Below are 10943 nucleotides of genomic sequence, written 5' to 3'. Positions count from 1 at the left end.
GTAACAAGATCTGACACCCTCTTCTGGAGTGTCTGAAGACAGCTACAGTGTACTTACATTTAATAAATAAATAAATCTTAAAATGTTCCTGGGAATCCTAGCTTAGAACTATGGTCCACTGGCTCCAGCCGGGTAGAGGGGGCAGTGCCCCTTGCTTATGGATGCCCCTTGTAATTTCACAGCTAACCTGAAGCTGGCCCTCCATGCTGCTGTCCAGCATCATGAGTAAATACCGCAGGGCGTAGCACTAGCCTAGGACATGTTTAAACTTCAAAGTGTTTAGTAGTTCCCACTGAACGTGTATCGCTCTCAGAACATGTGTCTTAGTTAGGGTTTCTGACCAAAGGAAACTTGGGGAGGGAGGGAGGGGTCTATTTGGCTTATACTAATGCATCACAGTTCATCGTCCAAGGAAGTCAGGACAGGAACTCAGGTATGGCTGAAACCTGGAGGCAGGAGTCATGGAGGGGTGATTACACACACCACCACCACCACCCCGGTTTGTTTAGCCTATTTTCTTATAGCCCAGGGATGTCACCATCAACAATGGGCTGGACTCTTCCCCTACAGAGGCATTCTCTCTCTCTCTCTCTCTCTCTCTCTCTCTCTCTCTCTCTCTCTCTCTCTTTCTCTCTCTCTCTCTCTCTCCCTCCCTCTCCAGAGATCTCCCTGCTCCTGCCTCCACGAGTGCTGGTGTCAAAGGTGGGTACCGCCTCCATCCGGCTGGAGGCATTTTCTTAATGGAGAGTTCCTCCTCCAGATAACTTTTGCAGGTGTCAAGTTCATGACCCAAAGCTACGAAGCACAACATGCTGAAGTAGAATAAAACCCTGAGCCACAGGGCTCAGAGATGCAAATGCCCAGGGAGTTTACAAACTGCCTGCTGTACAGGCATGAGGACCTGGGTTCGGATCCTCAACAGTGACATGAAAATCCAGGTGCCGCATACACCCGTAATCCTAGAGCAAGGGGGACAAGGGATTCCTAAGACTTGCTGAATTAGGTGAGTTCCAGTTCAATGGGAGATGCTGGTTCCTTTTTCTTTCTTTCTTTCTTTTTTTTTTTTTTGGTTTTTCGAGACAGGGTTTCTCTGTGTAGCCCTGGCTGTCCTGGAGCTCACTTTGTGGACCAGGCTGGCCTCGAACTCAGAAATCCACTTGCCTCTGCCTCCCGAGTGCTGGGATTAAAGGCGTGAACCACCATGCCCAGCCTCACCTTTGCACTATTATAGAAGCATAGGCTCCCAGGGGCCCTCCTGCCCTGTCAGAGCATCGTCAGGTATGTGTGCTGAGTGTCAGAACAATGCCTGGACCATGAAGAGTTCTCAGGAAATGGTGACCAGCATCCACATGAAGAGCCAGCCACAAGCAAAGAATCTGAAACAAAAGCAAAAGGACCCAACAAAATCAACAAATCTGTCTTCACCAAGGACTCGATACTGAGGTGACACTTAAGACCTCATAGGCCAAGGAGCAAGCCAGCACGGTGATTACTATGTGCCTTGGACAGCGCGGAGGAGAGCTGGAACCTGGTGCCTAGGAGAGCTGTGTACACACTCTGCTCTGTCTCTTGAGCAGAAATTCCCCCTCGTCTAAGTCTATGCATCCTGATCAGCTGGAAACCAGTGGCTGGTGGCCTCTGGTCTGTGCCAGGAAACAGCCCATTCCCCTCCAGAGATCACGCCATGGAGCCTGGCTTCCTTCCTGACTTCAGTTTGCCATTGTCTTGCTTTTGTTTGTTAGTTTTATGTTGTGATAGGACCTCACTATCTAGCCCGGGCTGGCCTTGAACTCAGGATTCCTCCTGCCTCAGCCTCGCTGGTGCTTGGGCTCAATTAACCCACAGTGTCTTTCTTTACAGAGCCTGTTGTTTTGCCCCAAATCAAAACTGCACATCCACAGAGGAGAGATTGCCAAGATTATCAGGGAGTGCCAAGAAGAGAGTTTCTGGAAGAGAGGTACTCTCACACTCTGGATCTTAATTCATAGTTTAATAATCATCAATTTAATAATAAATGATTTGATTTAATAAAATTCCTAAATACATAAATTAATCATTGATTTAATAATTAATGTAACAATAGAATGCATTCGTGTCCCCTTAGAAGAGAGCCATGATGACTGATTAATTTTGAGCAGGAGTTTTGCATAAGTCCCTAAAGAACATGGGTGTTTATTTATGGACATTTGGGGCTCGAATCTATGTTCTTCTCTTCAGGCAGAGATGATATGCACTTATCTGGCACTTTACCTCAGCCAGTAAAGACAGACACACACGTGATTCTTCACGCACGCAAGACCATGGGGGAGAAATATTATATAGTGTGCATTACTTCCACCGAGTAGACCTTTGTAAATCCCACCAGCATCTCAGCTCAGAAGCGGCGTCAGGGTCATCCGGACTTCAGGCCATGGCCTCGCACACAGGGAGTCGTTCAGAAAGGACTGTTGATGGGCAAAAGCTGGCAGCACCCCGTCAGTATTTCTCTCTGCTTATTGTTCTCTGCTGAGCTGCTTCCCCATCCCGTATAAGACAAAGGCTGTGAGTTCAGGCTGTATTAAAATCCTTTGGGGTTTACAAAATTGATAATTTGACATTTTCAAGTGGCATCATGGAATCTAGTCATTCAGCCCCATGCTGTGTACATTTCTGACAGAGGCCTGATTGATTCTCCTTAATATCATAAACCATCCAGAGTCTGTATTGACCATGTTCCAAGTTGATATTCATCATGCGTCGCTATGCCAATTGATTGGTTTCCTAGACTCCCATGTCTTTTTCTGATAAAACCTCTGGACCAGCAGATTAACTGACCTGATAGACTCACACTGCAGTGTGGCCCATTAGCCCGCCATCTGGTTCCTGGCCTTGATGGGAAATCTGGCTGCTACACCGGACTCGTCTCGGTTGCTAGGAAAGGTTAAAAGCTTATCGCAGCTCTTTGCTTTTGAAGAGGCCACCTGACGCATTGTGGGAGAGCTATAAAGCCTGTATGTCAGACTCAATTGCTTATACTAGAAACCTTAACTAAACATGGCAAGTGCTTAGCGGGAAGGGATTCTGCTTATAACCTTCAGTGTGCTCTTCAGGCAGACGTCCAACAGTGGGACAAAATGTTACGAAAGACAAAAATGAGAACAGAAACAACAGGAAATTGCCCTAGATTGAAACAGATGGGACAGTCAACACAATGCATAAATCCTTGATCTTCCACACTGGAAAAAAACCTGCAGCTGTGCAGGACATTCTTGGAGTAGGTGGAAAGATTTGAACATAGATTTTGTATTAGAGAATGTCATTCCTCTTGGGTCTGAGTATTCAAACAGAAACTTCTTGACGAGGCTAGTGGCGGTGTGGTGTGTTCAGGAGGAATTAACTTGATTGTAGAAACTCCCTGCTTAAAATATCCAGCTATAAAGAGTGATGGTGTTTGCAAATCTCAACTATCTCAGAAAAAAAATATTAATGACAGAAATACAAAGCAAAATATAGGGGTGTGTCCAGAGATGAAGCTCAAATGAGCCTAAACAAAGGCTCACTACAAAAGTTCATGGCATTGCCTTTCAGACTTTATGTAGGACTGAAAGTATCAAAATATAGCTGGGAGGTGGTGTCACATGCCTTTGATCCCAGCACTTGGGAGACAGAAGCTGGTGGACCTCTGAGTTCTAGGCTAGCCTGGTCTAAGATTGAGTTCCAGGACAGCCAGGGTACACAGAGAATCCCTGTCTTGAAAACCAAAGAAAGAAACACACACACACAAACACACACAAACACACACAAACACACACACACACACACACGCACGTGCACATATATATACATATAGATGTATATATATATTCCAATTTATGGTAAGCACCCACACACTGAGAGACCCGTGTTGTAACCCTTGGAGTCACATGCGTACAGAGTGTTCAGTAAACATGGATGTCAGGGGTCAAGTTGAATGTGAGTGTGGGTTTAGATTCATGTTGTCCATCAGGCTGAGCTACTGGGAAGAATCCCAAGAAAATTCTCCATGTTGTTTTAAAGAAATATGTATTGAATAGTAATATATATAAAGTTAGCATAAAACTGAGAGCAGTGGCCATGCCTTTAATTCCAGCACTTGGAGGCAGAGGCAGGTGGATCGCTATGAGTTCAAGCCCAGCCTGGTCTACATAGTGAGTTCCAGGATAGCCAGGGCTTCATAGTGAGATCCTATCTTGAAAAATAAAAGTGAATAAAACTTCTCTACCAAGTTAGGTAAGGAAAAAAGTTTAGAGTGATTATCCCTAACATCTAGGTGAGGGGCTGAGTCTCTCATCTTTTTAAATTAATTTTTAGATTGTATTTGGTGCAGGTGTGCACTCACACACGCACGTGTGCACATGTGCGGTCAGATGACAGCTTAAAGTCACTCCTTTCACCTTGTGTGCCCTGGGGAGGTCAGGCTCAGGTTGCCATGCTTGGAGATGTGTTTGCACCCATGGACCGTGCGATAAGGCACTGATATTGAGGGGCATGTGTTTGTTTGTTTTACAGCCCTGCCTTTTTCTCTTATAAGCATGCTTGTCACCCAGGGACTCGTCCACCAAGGTAAGAGTCGCCATTCACCGAGGCTGTAACTTCAGAGAGCCCAGTTTCTGTAGCCTTCCCCGAAACCTTTGGATGCTTATTTTACTGGTTGGAGATTTTTTTGCTTCATGCAGGCTTTTGCTTGTTTTTAGCTGAAGTTTCTTGCTCTACAAAAGAGCCCCTCATCTTTGGAAAGACTGAATGTATTTAATTACTTGATAAAGAGTTACGGGTGGCATTAAGGTCATTAGCTGACTTTATAATAGATTATCCCTGGTTTATTTCTCATCTAAATAAAGGATGGAGAAGGAGACCAGGGGGCATAACTAGAGAGATGTCAGTGGGCAGTGTGAGGTTTGGACGCAACATGGCTGATTTTGAAGACCAAGGAAACGGCCATGAATGTAGAGGCTACAGGTCCCCATTGCCATGACAACAAAGGCAGCTTAAGGAAGGAAGAGCTCCTTTTGGTTCATTGTTTAAGGAAAGATGTAGTCTGCCATGGTGGAGAAAGGGTGATGGCAGGATCATGAGTCAGCTGGTCACATTGTAACTAAAACCAGGAGGCAGGAAGTAGAAAGGAAGTGCCGTCAGGCTGCGAATTCAACACCCATGTCCAGAGACCATTTCCTTTCGTGAGGCTCTACCTCCTAAAGTTTCTACCACCTTCCAAAACAGCATCCTCAGCTGGCTCTCTTTGGGTTAAAATCAAGACATGAATACAGTTGTGTTTCTCCTGGAAGTTCATCTTTTTCTCCCTGTCCAACGTCTAGAGGCCACTACTCTTCTTGGCTGGTGGCCTCTTCCTATGTCTCCAAAACCAGCTGGGCTGGGCTAAGCTTTCCTCTGATTTCTCCAATACCATTCATCGATCATTGTGATTATGTTTAATCGACCTAGCCCATTCGAAACCATCTCCCTATTTTAAGGTGATCTGACTAGGCGTTTTATACCTTAATTTCTCTTTCTGTAGTATAATATGCCCAGAGTTGCCAAAGACTGTGGTACAGACAGATTTAAAAGCCCACTATTCTGCCTGGTACCTAGCACAAGCTACAATGTTTTCATTTAAAAATTGTAATGAGCTAGGCATGGTGACACCTGCTTTCAGTTCCAGCACTCAGGAGCAGAGGTATGCAGATTTATGAATTGGAGGCCAGTTTGATCTAATTACAAGTTCCAGGCAAGTCAGGGCTACATAGAGAAACCTTGTGATAGATAGGTAGGTAGGTAGGTAGGTAGGTAGGTAGATAGATAGATAGATAGATAGATAGATAGATAGATAGATAGATAGGTAGATGATTAATAATTAAATTACAATGCATATACTATGAACCTCCTTGTTGAACTTTCTCTGTCAAATTACTCTTAAAAGTAGAGCACAGTGACTAGTCTCTTCGAATCAATTTAAATCAGTCTTTAATTGTGGGTTTCCTATTGTTTTCCACATGTTAAAGCCAATATTTACCATTTGCCTAAGACAGCTCCTGGGAGTTAACTTCAACCACAGATCGAATCATAACTCTTCTAAAACCATTCCTCAGACTAATGACGCACTCATTTTAGAAATGTTATATCTTGGGCCTCGATATTTTCCTTACAAAGCTAAATACAGTATTAAGTGAAATAATACCTTTCTATATTACATTTCAGGTTATTTAGCCGCTAATCCAAGATTTGGATCGTTGCCTAAAGTTGCATGTAAGTCATAAATACAGATTTGGGATGATAACATAGCTAAATGACTGAAGTACCAGGCCCCAAGTTCATTTCCAGCATTAAAACAAACAAAAAAGTGGATTCATTTTGACAGAGTTTATACGACCAAGGATATGAATGCCCTGCTTAAGTGTGTTGCCTGGACCAATCCTTGCAAAGCACTTTCTTTTTTTTTTTTTTAACCAATGACCTGAAGCTTTCTGGTTCACCCCAACACTTTCTGACTTTCTGGTTAACATCAGGGACTTGGGCCACTGTCTTCCTTAAAGCAAAAGCAGAGACTGGCAAGATATATACAGCTTCCTCCAGATCTATGAGAGACAGACTCATAGATAGCCCCAGATACCCAACTGCAGGGACTTCAGTCCCGCTTACAAGTGATGTGGCACTTACCTCTTGTCTTTTTAAAGACTCTCCAGTTACCTTTAGGACATGATGCAAAGCAGACACCATGCATACGGTTGTTGTACGATACGCTTGGGGAATGATGGATAAATGGCCTGTATATGTTTGAAATGGTTTGTTTTTTTTTTTTTTTCTTGAATACTTGGTTTCCGCCTGCTGAAACAGCTATGGAACTGGCGAGAGTGGAACGGGTGGCTGTAGGTTAACTGTTGACAACATAGCCTTTCGTGGCAGATTCACTAGGATGGGTATGGTTTGTTCTCTTGGCTTGGACAGTCTTTTAAAAAATATTATCTGGAATGCATATTAAAAAGTGAGTAATTTGGCTGGGCGTGGTGGCGCACGCCTTTAATCCCAGCACTCCAGAGGCAGAGGCAGGCGGATTTCTGAGTTCAAGGCCAGTCTGGTCTACAAAGTGAGTTCCAGGACAACCAGGGCTATACAGAGAAACCCTGTCTCGAAAAAACAAAAACAAAAACAAAAACAAAAAAACAAACAAACAAAAAAGTGAGTAATTTTTTAAAAATCAGAGATGTTTTAATATGAAATTTACTGCAAATTCAGAGTTTCATCTCCTCGATACACATAGATGTTTTTTGGTAGAAGAACTCTCCAGTTAATTAATTGAGTCTCATTTCCAGCTAGAGAAGATTTCTTGTTCAGGAGGCCCCCTCTCTATTGACTCCAGAGGCAAGGGGGAGGGGACCAATAACTCCAAGAGGCTTCACTATTCAGTACCAGAGAGGCTCCCTGTAGCCACAACCCAGACCTGCCCTCCCTCCCCTTCCAACCTCAGCTGGGTCATGCCCTGGATGCCCACTCTGGGACAGCCTTAGCAAATGCTCCATCCTGGCCTTCCTGATGTCAGTTCAAAGCAGAGATCAGAAAGTCTCCAGAGATCAGACCTGCCCTTAGTGGAGGCTTGGTTTAATGTAAAAAGGACCAGGGTTAAGAAGGCATAGCAATGGTTAACCGCCAGGATTCTGAGCTTCACAGTTGTCTGTTTTTCCTAACCTGCTTTTACAGTGGCTGGTCTCTTGGGATTTGGCCTTGGGAAGGCTTCCTATATAAGAGTGTGCCAGAGTAAGTTCCATTCCTTTGAAGATCAGCTCCGTGGCGCTGGCTTTGGTCCTGAGCATAACAGGTTTGTGGTCTAATGGGGGGATTGCAATCAAGATAATGAAAGAAGTGAAGTAGCTGAGTTAAATGATGAAAGCCATTAGTCCCAGCACTGGAGAGGCAGAAGTAGGAGGGTCTCTGAGTTCGAGGCCAGCCTGGGCTACACAGTGAGTTCCAGGAGAGCCAGGGCTACAGAGCGAGGCCTTGTCTTGAAAAACAAACAAAAAAAGAAGTGAAGTGAGACTTTACTCACTATAATATGAAGCACATTAATAATTTTATTAAGGAAGAACTCTTTAACCCTCAAGCTTTGATTTATTACTATTCAACTTCAATAATTATTTATTATTTAACGTAATCACTACTAATCATGCTACTTAATGTGCATTTAATGAATACCTACTATATTCCAGGCCTTGTATAAACCTCTGAGGAATGCATTGCACAGTTGCTCAACTTTTAAACAGTCTTCCTTACTACAGAGCTTTTCAGAGCCTTTAATCTGTTTCTCTCTGTCTCTGTCTCTGTCTCTCTCTCTCTTTCACACACACACACACACACACACACACACACACACACACACACACACTACATGTCCTGATAAAAACATTCTCTACAGGGACACACACAGTTGGGCTAGAGTGTACAGCAAGTCCCCTGTTCCTGGGGACTTGGGTTAAAAATCAGTTCTACCACAGTTTTCTTAAACTGTCGTCTCTAGGTTCCTCATCTATCTAAAATGACCAGAATAACTTCCCTGGGGGTGTTGTGAGAAAGGAAAATAATAATTTATGACATTCAAACAAGTATTACTTCTATTGTCCTGCCACAGAACTAGTTGGGGACACAGTCTTCTGAAGATCTCTCACTTGTCACAGTGGGCTGCATCTGTTATGTTAGAGACCATCTCACGTAGCCCAGGCTGGCCCCAAACTTGCTCTGTAGCTCAGGGATGGCCTTGATCTTCATTTCTGCCTCCCTGTCTCTCCTGAGTGCTCCCGTGACAGGTATACACCATCACAGGCTGCTGTATGTGGTGCTGGGGATTGAAAATAGGACCATGTATAAGAAAGCACCCACTGAGCCTGTCACACTATGTTCTACTTGAGGGACAGCAGCAGAAACAATATGGGACTAGATGTCAAGGTCAAGTTGTCTTCCTGGTTGCCTGACTTTAGAATGCTACCGTCCCTGGTCTGGTAGACGTGAGTGGTCTCTAACCATCACCTCTACCCTGAGTTACACATAGTCCAGAGATTCTCTGAGAAGACACTGGCGGTCCTAGGAAGGTCCTTCAACATCCAATTTGTTTGCAACCCCTGACATTTCCCTTTATGGGTTGCAAGGCCAGCGGGGAAGTATTAGCTCTGTGTTTACTGACAACTCCAGTGTGGCTCCATCTGGGAAAGCTGTGTTTTGGAGTCACCTTACGGTGTACTTGGCCCAGGATTCTGGTGTGTGTAGGGAGAATAGAAAAAAGCACTGTCAGCAAAGGAGACACTGTGACGACCCTTCCTTTCCTTCGCCATTTTGGGAGTTTTTCTTGCTATTAACCAAATATTGGGTTCTGGAACCATGATGAAATCTAAAGTTTCCCAGCAGCCATACTTCCTGTTTCAGTTCTGCATTCAATAGCTGTCTCACCTGCCTGCTTCTGGCATCCAAAGCCCCACTCGGGCTGGCACTGGTGGGAGGTAACCCCAGGCTTCGCCACTACCCTCTCACCTCAGAGGCAGTGATACAAGGCCATTTGCTTTTCTAACAAAGTAAAGTTATAACAAGCGCCTACCAATGTGGCAGTCCAAGAGGTGATATGTACTTATTACTTTTTAGGCAAAAATCTTACCAAAAAAACCACCAAAACCAAAAAAAACCCAAAAAACCCCACAGTCCTCTTCACAGCGTAGGTCCTGAGCTCAGAGACAATGGAAGTGAGCCACTCCACCTGGAATACTTTGTGATTTATTTATTTTTTGTTGTGGTAGAAATCACTCCAGTGATTCAAGGTCAAAGAGTCATGGTGTTTAGCTTTTGTGTGACTCGGAGCACAAATACAACCATCTGTTTCAACATAAACATTGAATGATATTTGGATAATAGTAACCTAAGAAACTATTATCTCACTTTAAAAAAAAAAAAGGTGAGCTAGTGACCTATAAAATCAGACATGTCTCTGCATTGCTTACTGTGGTAAGATGAGCACTTAGGAAGATAGGAGATGGAAGACACACAGACAGACAGACAGGCAGACAGGCAGACAGACTGGCACAAGAGTTCCAATTGTCAGAGTTCGAGTCACCACATTTCTGCTTCTCTTCTAGGCACTGCCTGCTCACCTGTGAGGACTGTAAAACCAGGCGTGGGTTAAGCGAGAAGGCAGGGTCACAGCCATCTGCTTCCTAAACTGAGTCTGTGGTCTCCAGTTGTTTTTAAACCTCTGACTTTGTACACATTTAAAATTCCAAGTGTACCTTAAAATAATATACTTCTATTGAAACAGAAACCTGTAATTCCCTCACCCCTTTGAAATGCTTGCTGTAGAAGGCTCTCTATTGACATGGGCGTGGCATATTCTTGGCTTCATTGGAAGCTATCACACACAACACAGGAAAGAAGTTAGTTACACCCCGCCTTGCTTAGAGCTTCCCGGGAGGTCTTTGATTCGCTTCTGGAAAGCTCCCCCTACCCCCAGTTCACTCACTCTCATTTAATTTTTATTTTCAGTGTTTTAAATTTTCTGGTAGAGAACAGGAAAGAATGATGTGGAAGTTGGTTGGGAAGTTAAGACCCGAAGAAAACCCATGTATATGGAACTAGAAATTCAAGAAAGGTTGTGTTTTAGTATTGGAAGTCCATTCTGAAGTCTAGAGCTGAGGTCTGTAACTCAATGGAAAACATTTCCTGTAAAAGGGTCACCATTCAAACCTAGGTGATCAACAGTGTGATCAATGGGACTTGGTGGCTCATCACCATGATGGAGCTGTAAAAGTGACCATCATCTATCCGTAGGTGACCTGCTTGGCTCATGGGTCCATTCTCATGGTCAGCACTCAAAGGGGGTTCTTTTACCCATTATTAGTGGTCTAAGATAAAAAAAAAAGACAACTTCTGGGCTGGTGAGATGGCTCAGTGGGTAAGAG

At 44.0% G+C, this 10943-nt stretch overlaps 1 protein-coding gene across 1 annotated transcript in view; it reads left to right on the top strand.

The window, feature by feature from the left end:
• Positions 1-10943, top strand: part of Ociad2 (OCIA domain containing 2) — a 15493-nt gene extending 4550 nt beyond the window's left edge. Inside the window, exons 3-7 of the mRNA XM_029545139.1 lie at positions 1861-1957; positions 4528-4581; positions 6214-6261; positions 7711-7828; positions 10125-10943. Coding sequence (XP_029400999.1) covers positions 1861-1957; positions 4528-4581; positions 6214-6261; positions 7711-7828; positions 10125-10206 — 399 coding nt within the window. The 3' untranslated portion in view covers positions 10207-10943. The remainder of the gene's footprint in view (positions 1-1860; positions 1958-4527; positions 4582-6213; positions 6262-7710; positions 7829-10124) is intronic.

The sequence above is a fragment of the Mus pahari genome, chromosome 13 (assembly GCF_900095145.1).
Source record: "Mus pahari chromosome 13, PAHARI_EIJ_v1.1, whole genome shotgun sequence".
Lineage (NCBI taxonomy): Eukaryota > Metazoa > Chordata > Mammalia > Rodentia > Muridae > Mus > Mus pahari.
The sequence above is the reverse complement of the archived record's forward strand: the minus strand, read 5'-3'. Positions and strand labels throughout refer to the sequence as shown.